The sequence below is a fragment of the Mustela nigripes genome, chromosome 6 (genome assembly GCF_022355385.1).
Source record: "Mustela nigripes isolate SB6536 chromosome 6, MUSNIG.SB6536, whole genome shotgun sequence".
Classification (NCBI taxonomy): Eukaryota; Metazoa; Chordata; class Mammalia; order Carnivora; family Mustelidae; genus Mustela; species Mustela nigripes.
In genome coordinates, this window is record NC_081562.1 from 86003057 (window position 1) to 86016010 (window position 12954).

The 12954-nt window shown below is 42.3% G+C and overlaps 1 protein-coding gene across 7 annotated transcripts in view; it reads right to left on the minus strand.

Moving 5' to 3' along the window:
* SLC11A2 (solute carrier family 11 member 2) overlaps window positions 1-12295 on the minus strand; it is a 39090-nt gene extending 26795 nt beyond the window's left edge. For 2 of the 7 annotated variants that reach the window (XR_009404829.1, XM_059403115.1), the window contains exon 1: window positions 12187-12293. Coding sequence is in view for 3 of the 7 variants with exons in the window: in XM_059403115.1 (XP_059259098.1) it covers window positions 12187-12232 (46 nt within the window). In the remaining 4 variants the exon portion in view is untranslated. Of the gene's footprint in view, window positions 1-10537; window positions 10823-10870; window positions 11051-12186 lie in introns of those variants that run through there. The other 5 variants (XM_059403119.1, XM_059403117.1, XM_059403118.1 and 2 more) reach the window with 5 other exon arrangements.
* Window positions 12296-12954: the final 659 nt, after the last annotated feature.

Here is a 12954-nt window from a genome sequence, read left to right on the forward strand (position 1 = left end):
AAGAACTCTAGAAAAACAATTAAAAAAAAAAAAATTAGATAGGAGCACCTGGGTGGCTCAGTTGGTTGGGCATCTGCTTTAGGCTCAGGTCATGATCCCTGGGACAGATAGGTCCTGGGACAGAGCCCCATATTGGGCTCCCTGCTCAGCCGGGAGCCTGTTTCTTCCTCTCCCTCTGCCCCTCCCCAACTTGTGCTCTTTCACTCTCTCAAATAAATTAAACAAACAAACAAACAAACAAACAAACAAAAAACACCACTGAGATAGCTCAAATCTGTTTTAAAAATTGCCCCTAAGAAAGTCTGAAATACTGAAATACCGAATACTAAAAAACATGTAACTTAAATTGTTTAAGTTTAAAAAAATTTTTTTGAATTTGAAATACTTCTTGTAAAATTCTCCTATGGACAACAAAGTCCTCAAAATTATTTCACTGATTTCAGAGCTGTGTCCAACATTGCAAAGGTCTCCCTAAAATTAATTATAAGGTTTAAAGAGGAATGTCTTTGAACAGTCCTCTAATTCATCCCCTCTTTTTATCTCCCCTTCCCTATATGAATAAAATCAAAGACCGCATTAAAGTAGGAAAAGAACTCTCATAGAGGGAACCAGAAGTGTCTGCATGGTAGCGACTAGTTAAATAAATGTGAACAGGAATTTTTAAGTTGACTGGCAAAACTCACAGCAAGGTAGTCAAGAATCACTCTTGCAAAAGAGGGAAGGACCAAACACTTCCACCCCAATTTAGACCAGTGGGCATTGCCCCAAAACCTCCACGAAAGCACATGTAGGGAGCTAAGTCCTTAAACACTGAACAAAAATTGTTCTCTGGGGGAAAAAATAGAGATTATAATAAATAAAATAAAATAAAAGTTGACTGGCAAAGCCACCTCTTCTCTCTCTTGATGCTTCTCTTAGACAATTTTTCAGTGCCAGCAACATGCTGGTGACACAGTCAAAACTGCCAGATGCAAGAGATCTAGGCTTTAGAAAGTGATACCTGAGTTGTTTATTTGAGAGTAACAAGGAGTTGTCATAAAATGAAAAATTCCATTTGTCTTGAAGAAAATGTAAAAATTTCCGGATCCTTCTAAAATCCTTTTCCCTAAAAGTCTCCTTTATGGCTAAAGTACTTGATATTTCTATTAAACCACTATTATTAATCTAACACCTATGTCATATAAGACATTCTTCATGAAAGTAAGCCCCTGTCCTGGATGACTGGGAGTCAACAAAACTCTGAAAAATTCAAGCGGTTTGAAGAGAGCTAATTGTTTCCTGAATGCTATGTGTTTTTTTGTTTTTTAATTTTATTTATCCATTTGAGAGAGAGAGAGTGAGAGTGAGCGTGAGAGGGGAGAAGGTCAGAGGGAGAAGCAGACTCCCCTGATGCAGGACTCGATCCTGGGACTCCGGGTTCATGACCTGCACCAAAGGCAGTTGCTTAACCAACTGAGCCACCCAGGCACCCTAAACCCTATGTATTTTTTTTTTTAAAGATTTTATTTATTTATTTGACAGAGGGAGATCACAAGTAGGCAGAGAGGCAGGCAGAGAGAGAGAGGAGGAAGCAGGCTCCCCGCTGAGCAGAGAGCCCGATGCGGGACTCGATCCCAGGACCCTGAGATCATGACCTGAGCCGAAGGCAGCGGCTTAACCCACTGAGCCACCCAGGCGCCCCAACCCTATGTATTTTAATAAGGAAGATTACTAGCCACTTTTTTTTAAAAAATAGGATATTATTGCTTTCTTTGTTTTTCATTCTATGTCAACAAATAAGTTCCATTTTCTGAGTCATTCCATTGAGGATATCCACCTCATTAGTTCCAAAACTCAATTTGCCCTCACTGGGAATGAGGGGGAAACAAACAGCTGAGAACAGCCATGTGAACCAATTACCAGTTATGGAACTGAAACAGTAATCAAAACTCCCAACAAACAAAAGTCTAAGACCAGATGGCTTCACAGATGTATTCTACCAAACATTTAAAGAACAGTTAATACCTATTCTTCTCAAACTATTCCAAAAAATAGAAGAGAAAGGAAAACTTCTAATTTCATTCTGCAAGGTCAGCATAACCCTATGATACCAAAGACACTACAAAACAAAACACTTCAGGGGCACCTGGGCTCAGTCAGTTAAGCATCCAATTCTTGATTTTGGCTCAGGTCAAGATCGCAGGGTCATGAGATCAAGCACCCCCCCGGCCCGCACCCCCACCCCCGGCTGTGCTCAGCAGGCAGTCTGCTTGAAATTCTCATGGTCTCCCTCTCCTCTGCCCCTACCCCCACAACCAAGTAAATAAATCTTAAATAAAAACAACACAAAAAACTACAGGCCAACATCCCTGATGGATATAGATGCAAAAACCCTCAACAAAATATCAACAAACCAAATTCAACAATACATTAATAGGATTATTCATCATGATCAAGTGGGATTTATTTCAGGGATATAAAGGTAGTTTGATATCTGCCAATTGGATATCTGAAAATAGTTGTACCTTATTAACAAAAAGAAGGATAAAACCATTCAATCATCTCAATAGATGCAATAGATGCAGAAAAAGCGCTTGACAAAATATGACATCTGTTCATCATCAAAACTCAATGAAGTGCGTATAGAACATACCTCAGAATATAATAAAGGCCACTTATGACAAATCCACAGCTAATATCATACTCAATAGTGAAAAGCTGAAAGCCTTTCCTCTAAGATCAGGAACAAGACAAGGATGTCCACTATAACCACTTTTATTCAACACAGTACTGGAAGTCTTAGCTCCAACAATCAGACAAGAAATAAAGGCATTCAAATTGGTAAATAAGTAAACCTGGCACTATCTGCAGATGACAGGATATTACATACATAAAATCCTAAAGACCCCAGCAAAAAACTATCACAGGGGCACCTGGGTGGCTCAGTGGGTTAAGCCTCTGCCTTCAGCTCAGGTCATAATCTCAAGAGTCCTGGGATCAAGCCCCACATCTGGCTCTCTGCTCAGCAGGGAGTCTGCTTCCCTCTCTCCCTCTGTCTCCCTCCCTGCCTACTTAGGATCTCTCTCTCTGTGTGTCAAATTAAAAAAAAAAACAAAAAACAAAAACCCTATTACAAGTAAGAAATGAATTCAGTAGAGTCAAAGGATACAACATTAATACACAGAAATCTCTTGTGTTTCTATACACTAATAATGAAGTAACAAAAGAGGAAATTAAGAAAACAATCCCACTTAAAATTGCACCAAAAAGAATAAAATACCTAGGGATAAATTTAAGCAAAGAGGTTTAAGACCTGTACTCTGAAAACTACAACACACTGATAAAATGAAGATGACACAAAGTGGAAAGATTCACCAATGTTCATGGATTGGAAGAATAAATATCATTAAAATATCCATACTACTCAAAGCAGTCTACAGATTCAATGAAATCCCTAACTGAACCCTTTGAATCTATGTTTTTGTATCCTTTGGATAAATACCTAGTAGTGCAATTGCTGGATCGTAAGGCAGTTCAATTTTTTTTTTTAAGATTTTATTTATTTATTTGACAGAGAGAGATCACAAGTAGGCAGAGAGGCAGGCAGAGAGAGAGAGAGAAGGAAGCAGGCTCCCCACTGAGCAGAGAGCCCGATGCGGGACTCGATCCCTGGACCCTGAGATCATGACCTGAGCTGAAGGCAGCGGCTTAACCCACTGAGCCACCCAGGCGCCCAAGGCAGTTCTATTTTTAACTTTTTGAGAAAACTCCATAGTGTTTTCCGGAGAGGCCACGCCAGTTTGCATTCCCACCAACACTGTAAGGGGGTTCCTCTTTCTCTACATCCTCACCAATACCTGCTTCCTGCATTAATTTTAGCCATTCTGACTGCTGTGAGGTGATATCTCCTTGTAGTTTTGATTTGCATTTCCCTGATGATGGTATTGGCACAAAAAGAGACACACAGTTCAGTGGAACAGAACAGAAAATCCAGGGGTGCCTGGGTGGCTCAGTGGGTTAAGCCTCTGCCTTTGGCTCAGGTCATGATCCCAGGGTGCTGGCATCAAGCCTGGCATCAGGCTCTCTGCTCAGCTGGAAGCCTGCTTCCTCCTCTCTCTCTGCCTGCTGCTCTGCCTACTTGTGATCTCTCTCTGTCAAATAAATAAATAAAATCTTTAGTATATGTGCTGCCGAAGCGAGCACAATATATAAAATCTTTAAAAAAAAAAAAAAAAAAGAACAGAAAATCCAGAAATGAACCCACAACTATATGATCAATTCATCTTCAACAAAGCAGGAAAGAACATCCAATGGAAAAAAGACCGTCTCTTCAACAAATAGCACTGGGAAAACTGGACAGTCAACATGCAAAAGAATGAAACTAGACCATTTTACACTATGCACAAAAATAAACTCAAAATGATTTAAAGACCTAAATGTGAGATCTGAAACCATAAACCTCCTAAAAGAAAATACAGGAAGTAATCTCTTGGACAACCAGCCTTACCAACATAGTTACGGATATAACTCAGGCAAGGGAAGCAAAAGCAAAATAAACTAGAGATCTATATATAGATATATAGATATATGGATACAGATCCCCATATACATATATGTATATATATGGTTACAGGGAGATATATATAATATATCCCAAAATAAAAAGCTTTTGTGTGTATATATATATACACACACATACCAAAATAAAAAGCTTTTCTACAACAAAGGAAAATGTCAACAAAACAAAAAGGCAACCTACAGAAAGGGATATTTATAAATGATATATCTGATAAGGGGTTAATATTTGAAATACATAAAGGACTTCTAAAAACTGAAGACAAAAATAATCTGATTAAAATTGGACAGAGAACCTGAACTGACATTTTTCCCAAATAAGTACAGATGACCAACAGACACATGAAAAGATGCTCAATATCACTAAACATCAGTGAAATGCAAATCAAAGCCACAATGAAGTATCCCCTCATACCACTGAAAATGACAAGTATCAAATATAAGAAACAAGTGTTTATGATGATGTGGAGAAAAGAGAACCCTTGTGTACTGTTGGTGGAAATATGAACTGGTATAACCACTGTAGAAAATAATACGGTGATTCCTCAAAAAATTAAAAATAGAGGAGCATCTGAATGGCTCAGTGGGTTAAGCCTCTGCCTTCAGCTCAGGTCATGATCCCGGGGTCCTGGGATTGAGCCCCTTCTCTGTTCAGCAGGGAGCCTGCTTCCTCCTCTCTCTCTGCCTGCCTCTCTGCCTACTTGTGTTCTCTCCCTCTGTCAAATAAATAAATAAAATCTTAAAAAAAAATTAAAAATAGAAATACCAAATGATCTAGTATTTCCACTACTGGGCATTTACCCAAAGAAAATGACAACACTAATTCAAAAAGATATATGCAACCCTAGGTTTACTGTAAAATTATTTACAACAGCCAAGATATGGAAGCAACCCAAGCGTGTATAGGTAGATGAAAGGATAATGAAAAGGTGATAAATACACACACACACACACATACACACGACTATTACTTAGCCATAAAAAAGAATGACATCTTGACATTTGTGACAACCCAAATGGACCTAGAGGGTATTATGTCAAGAGAAACAAGTCAGACAGGGAAAGACAAATATCATATGATTTCACTTATCTGTGGAATCTAAAAAGCAAAACAATGAACAAATTCTTAAATATAGACAACAAACTGATGGTTATGAGAGTGGAGGTGGGAGGGAACATGGGCAAAATAGGTGAAAGGGGATTAAGAGGAGCAAACTTCCAGTTATAAAACAAGTCATGGAGATGAAAAGTACAGGATAGGGAATATAGTCAATAATATTGTAATAACATTATATGGTGACAAATGGTAACTCCATTTACCAGTGGTAAGTATCCTATAATGTATAAAATTGTCAAATCACTGTTGTACACCTGACACTACATTGTATGTCAATTATGATAATTAATTTTTTTAAAAGCCATGTGAATTTCTAAATTATTCTTGAGGATGTAAAGTTTAGAATTTTTAAAATTTAGGTGTAAGTGTATCCTATTTTTCTCTTATGAAAATGAATTTGATAAAAAATGATAAAATGAAGAAAAGATAGGCTGAGAACTGATTACACCTACTTCTGTGAAGGAACAAAGTGAAAAGGCCCTGTGGTGTCAGTTTAAGAAAAAGGTCTCAAAATTCTAATCCTCACTACCTAAGTAGAGAATGTCTTCATATTAGAATGTTTTCAGCCAAAAGCTACAGGAACACACCCAGTTCATAAAGTACAAACAGTACTCCTATTGCATCATGTGCTTAATACACACCAGGGTTTCTGTATGTGTATGTCTTTCTCACTCTGACACAATGGCCATTAAGATACCAGCTTAGGCTGTTCTTTGTCTTACTGACTTTGTATACCGAGTAATAATATCAAAACCGAGAGAATCTCAAATCTACCAGAGACTACAATTTCAAATCAACATCAAGTCTATGATTGTCACCTGAGCTGGACGTCTGTGAATCTATGTTTAGAGTTGAAAGAAAAACCTGACATTGAGAACATCTAACGATAAAAAAGAAGAAAAAGAAAATGTTAAGCAGCAAAGAGGGAAAGAGTCAGATATAGGGAGAAAGAGGACAGTTGATAATGAAACTGGCTGGCTGGCTGTCAAAGATGATAACAGCTGGGAGAAGTGTGGCCAGGCTTCAAGAAGTACTGATCGCTTAGACAAAAATATCACTCATCCACCAGAGACTTCAGAATTAGAAGGGCTTGATACCTACGAAACAGAACTTTCCCTGACCATTGCTGAGGCTTAACTAGCTTTCATACCTCTTTGATGGCTCATACGTCAGGCTCACTGAAGTCTTCCTTCTACATAGCTTGGTCTTTGTTCCTCTCAGTTCTCATAGAGAGTTTCCTCTGATTTCCCCCTAACCAGAGATACATAGCAGTGTATTTCCCTTTGGGGGAACCAACCTGACCTCACAGCCTCAAACATGGATCCTAGAACACAACTCTCAGCTCTGTGAACAATTTCAAAGACCCCTTTATATTGAAGTAACACAGTCTATTAAACAAATTTATACCCACTCATGCCTCAGAAAAAATATTTTGCCTTCACATTTGCTCAATTTTTCTCTCGCAAATGTGAAGAATGATTATTATTGAACTACTCATTTATTCCAATGACACATATTGGTCCCTTGAATGTAACCTGGCCTTAACAATTTGAATACATATTTTCCTTGACATGTCTTTTCTTAAAGCAAATAAAAATTATATGCACAGACAGACAACATTTACTACAAGATTACTACAAGATTCTCTGGCTGCACATATGCCTCCTTCTGCTCTCTGGAGCCTGTTAAATTTGTAATAATTCACTTGTAGCCTTCTCCATTCATTACAAAGGAGTTTTAACAGACACTTGATCATGAGTGACAAATGGACCAGACCTAACAAAAACAACCCATATAAGATGACCTACTAGCAATAAGCACAAAGAAACGACTGAGAACCCTAACTTCCCAATTTAAGTTTTCACTGGAAACTGGTCCTTACATTTAAAAATGTAAATTACTGGGGTGCCTGGGTGGCTCAGTGGGTTAAAGCCTCTGCCTTCAGCTCAGGTTATGATCTTGGGGTCCTGGGATTGAACTCCACATCCGGCTCTCTGCCCAGCAGGGAGTCTGCTTCCCCCCACCCTCTCTCTCTGCCTATCTCTCTGCCTATTTGTGATCTCTGTCTGTCAAATAAATAAATAAAATGTAAATTACTTCAGCCTTAAATTAAAAGTGGAAGAATTAGACAATAAATACATTTTTATCATTCCCAGCCAAATGTTTTATATTCCATTCTGGTATTATTATACTTTATAACACAAACAATGTTGCATTTTATCCACCATATTCCTGATGATACCTGAAGGGCTCTTCTTTGTGTCTTCATGGGCCAATAAATGTTAACTGCTCAATATATGTTTGTTAAATTATCAAAAGAATAAATGGCATCTGATGAGTGAGATGACAAGGGTCAAGGTCTTCCAAATTCTTATATTCTGCATATTCAAATACTCCCTACCTTCTTTTCCAAAATATTTTATTCAAACCAGAGAGACTCAGATGACAAAAATGACAACAATACTAGGGAAAAAATGCTTCCCTTTCTGCCTCAAACACTCAACTCTTTGAAGATGTCACACCCCTTCCTCTTTATCCAGGCACAAGCAAAAAGACACTGTTCTCTACTCTCAACAAGCCAACATTCGAATTTCAACCCTACAGAACTACTAAACTGTCTCATTCTAGAGCTAAGTAAGTGAACTTATAGCATCCCTACTTCACCCAAATCGGGCCAGCATACTGCAGCAATCAGCGATGCTCTTTTTCATAAATATAGAGTTTCTCATTTTGTGATTATGATATGTGTATAAACAGCAGCTTTCACGGAAGGAAAGAATCAGAAGACAGTACAGTCTTCCACTAGCGCCTTCCAGATAACACCAAGCTCATAGAAAGGGTATAAATCTGTCAGCAGATATATGTATTTGTGTACATGGAGAGACGACAAGGAATAAAGAGGTCTTTGACTCCACAGCACCCACCCAAAAGATGCTATTTTTATCCACACCATTCTCTAACCACTAACCTCACACTTCCTTGAGTCGAAACTGAAGTAAAGCTGCTTAGTAGTTGCTGTATAGAGTAATCCAAGAAACCACTGCTGACATCCTAACACTAAAGATTAGGTTCATACCAAGCTTCCCCATTCATTAACAAGAAATACAGCCAGGCTGCCCAGAAATTCCCCTCCGGAGTCCCACAGCCATCCCGGAAACATGAGAAACCAAGTATGCTGCAATCCAGGCCTTTCTGGTATTGGATCCAAAATAAACTGTGCCTAGCCTAAGACTGTAAATGAAATATTTTCCAGTAAAAAACTAAACAGCCAAAGAAGTTCTGAGGTTTCATTTACCCGACACAGCTATCACAGACATTCCTAGTACAGCGATAGTTTCCAACCTTATTTAATGATTAAAAATAAATACCCAGTAAAAAGCCTCTAATCATATGGAATTATACTATACCTTCAGGTCAGCATTACTGCCGTGGATGGAAAACAAGGGCCTAAGGGTTCTTTCAGGATAGGCTCAGGATTCTGAGCAAAGATTAAGTAAGTAGTAATGTCAGAATTTCTTAGTTTGGAATCTTTAGGGGAAGGAAGGCACAGATAATAAAAACTCCTACATGCCAAGAACTGTTCTAAGCACCTTATGTGTATTTTTACTTTACCCTCACCAACAACCCTGTAAGACTGATATTATCAATCCCCATTTTAAGTACTTGGAAACAAAAGAATCAAGAAGCTAATAAGCAACTTGCTCAAAGGGTTACACAGACAAAAAGTGGTGCAAACTGGTGGGCCTTCGGTTTCACAGGATCAAGATAAACAGTGTCCCCCAGTTTCACCAATATTCACTAAAATTATGGCCAGCAAAAGTTTCTGCAAGCCTATCTGCCCTTGCCTCTCCTACCACAGAATTTTGCCTTTTGTCTTCCACTTTAAAGATATGCCACCCCAGGGGCGCCTGGGTGGCTCAGTGGGTTAAAGCCTCTGCCTTCGGTTCTGGGATGGAGCCCCGCATCGGGCTCTCTGCTCAGCGGGGAGCCTGCTTCCTCCTCTCTCTCTCTGCCTGCCTCTCTGCCTACTTGTGATCTCTGTCAAATAAATGAATAAAATCTTAAAAAAAAAAAAAAAAGATATGCCACCCCGTTCCTTTAACTTCACAGCACTCCTCTGAAGGCAACAGACAATACCATTACGCACAGGTTTCTCAACTTCTCCCCTAATGATGCTCTTTGAAATCGTCGGGTCCATGAGGTGGGTCATTGGGGATATCAAAAGTGTAAAGGAATCCAAAGACGGACTATCAAAATACAAGCGACAGGGCGCCTGGGTGGCTTAGTGGGTTAGGGCCTCTGCCTTCAGCTCAGGTCATGATCTCAGGGTCCTGGGATCGAGCTCCGCATCGGGCTCTCTGCTCAGCGGGGAGCCTGCTTCCTCCTATCTCTCTGCCTACTTGTGATCTGTCAAATAAATAAATAAGATCCTAAAAAAAAAAAAAAAAAGAAAAAATAAAAAAAAAAAAAAAATATATATATATATATATATATATATATATATATATATATATATATACAACTGATAGCTTTAAAAGTAGGGATCTAGGAAACCGACCAGCCGGAGAGCGTACAGCCCACTTACACACCGTGTGCCACAATGCCCCCTGGAGTAGTACCTGGAGCCTGGCAGGCGCACAACAGCCCTACAACCAATCTACACTCGAGCACTCAGCGGCCTCCCCAAGCCCTGCACTCGAAAGCGCTCCACGGTGTCGGCTGCACTACAGTGAACTTGATTGTTGGAGAGGAGCGGCTCGAGGCCTCGGGAGCGGGCGCGGACCCAGGGCTCTGCAGATAAGGAAGCTGCCAGGACCTTGCCCCATGCCCGTCGCCTCCTCTGCGGCCTGAAACGGGTTAGCGCACCCTGGGTCACGGGTTCCCGCGCGGCGGCAGGTCCAGCCGGGGGTTCGGCCATTTCTCTTAGGCCTCCGCGCGGAAGGGACGAGGCCCCCACAACCTCCAGCGTCCGCTTCCCGCCCCCCGCTCTCCATCTTTCTCGGAAGAATGCTGCTCCGTCTGGCCCCCCGCGCCTCAGGCCCTCCCGACCCGCACCGCCCCGCGTTGTTCCGCAAGGCGCCCCGCGCGCCCCACACTGGCCCCGGCGCCTGCTCCCACCGTCCGACCACCCTGCGCCCTCCCGACCCGCCTGGGGAAAGTGGTGCGGCCGCGTGACCCCTGACCCCGCCTGCCCCTCACCTTACCGGCTCCGCAACCACCTGACGGGACGCCCTCACGCTGACCGCTCCATATCCCGGGAGCTAGCGCCAAGCCGGCCAACCCCCTACACGCCCCGCGATTGGCCGACAGGACCGCAGTTGCACATTCCTATTGGCTGGATTCCTCGTATTCCCCGCAGCTGCGGGCGCGCGTGGCCAGCGGACGGCGTCCCGAGGCTCCGCCCGCCCCGGGGTCAGAGTGTAGGCGGGGCCACGGCGGCCCCGGCGGGAGGTGCCTCCAGCGGGGCCATTGCCTGCGCGCGGCAGAATCGCTGAATGTGGATTTGGAGCTTCCCACGGCGCGGGCGGTCCCGGGACACGTAAATTTCCCACCGTAGTTAGCCGCTGCCTCACATTAGATACTGGCGGTGGAGCCCTTTTTTTCTGTAGACTTGGCCCTGCGAGATACGTCACCACCATCTAAAGTTTAGCCAACCCCGCAGGACCATTTCCTGTCGTCCCCGGAGCCACATCGTAGCCTCTGCTGCCTCACCAAAAGCAATCCACACCTGGGAGAACCGCGAAACACCAGCTAGTGCCGCCAGTTCTGGCGAATCAGGTGCCCTACTCCCATCTTGTCTATCTCGCTTCCCCCCTCACCCCCGCCCAGGCTTTATCTCTGTCAACCTAAAAGCAGTCCCACTCCAGCCCCAGCCTCAATCTCACGCGCCAGTCTTTCCCTGAAGATAATGGCCAGACTAGTAGTGCTGTAGAGGCAAGAAAAATGGTCTGACAAGCCACCCTCACTTTAAACAGTGTCCTTTAGACCATCCAGAAACATTTCGACACCTCCCTACAGCTTGCATTAAAGATAACCAAGCTTATTTAACCAAATTGTAGACCTAGAAAGGAAAAGCATCACCCCCTCCAACTTCTTTCTTCATGTAAAAACTGGTAGGAGAAAATTTTATTAGGTAGTAAAAAAAGAGTCCAAGAGAGGATGATAGGAGAGTGAACTGCAAAAAGAAAAATCAAAATCAAGAACAAAGTAAAAAAAAACCTCAGGGACAAAAAAAGTGGGCCGAGCATCATCAGTTATCTGATACAGGCTGGTTTCCATACAGAATTTCTCCTGGAGAGAAAAAGAAAATGCACAAATTAGTTCAGCGAATCTCTCAACAAAACATCTGGGTAGTTTCAGCAAGACTTGATGAAGTCCCTCCAGACCAGAACCCCTCCTTTGGGAACCTCCGCTGCAACTAGAAAGTAAAATGGCTAGAGCCATTCTTGTCACCCTGCCAGCTCTGCTCAGCTGAGCAACCTCCTTGGGCTTTTGCACACTTGCTGGCTACTTACTGAGCTCACAGTGTGGAGCTTCCTCCACCTTAGGTTGCCTCTTCATTGTGCAGACTGGATTAGACTTTTCCCAGTGTCGGCTCCTGCCCCTATATATGCAGACAAGCGCGCCTCCCTGGGTTAGATAAGGGCGCTTTGGCTGCCCTAAGCAATAGCACATTGGTAAAAACACCGCGGGGAGTTTCAAGAGGCAAGCCACACCCTTCAGAGCCTGATCACATTTCATCTTTGACCTGCCATGAAAAAGGAAGCATCATATATCAGCCACTCCTGGATATTAATGAACAACTAATTGAGTCTGAAAACTTTTATTCTAAGATTTCATCTTTGATCAGTTTGGGAGGAGCTGGAGGCCAACCTATGAGTACCAGTGGATGAAAGGGGTGGGGTAAAAGGAATTGCCTTCCTTCAGGATGCCACTCCCCTTAGTGTGAAGCTAGTTGGGGCACTGGTACCAGGCCAGCATGTGTGCAAGGACTCTGCTCCCCTAAGGTGTGAGCTGAAACCAATTAACCCCAAGCCCGACAGGCTACCAGTATTTTCCGTAGGTGTGTGCAGCACTGATGCAATTATGAGGAGTCTCAGTGTGTGGGTAAAAATACCGCCCAGCCTATTCCTTGGGCTCTGAGGGACCTGCTGGCATCAGCCTGGTTAATCAGTGATCCTTAAGCCGACCACAAAGCCTTGCAAACCCAGGACTGGGGTGCCTGATGGAAAAGATAAAGAAAAAACAAAAAAAACCCCGAGACGGTAGAAAAAAACAAATCC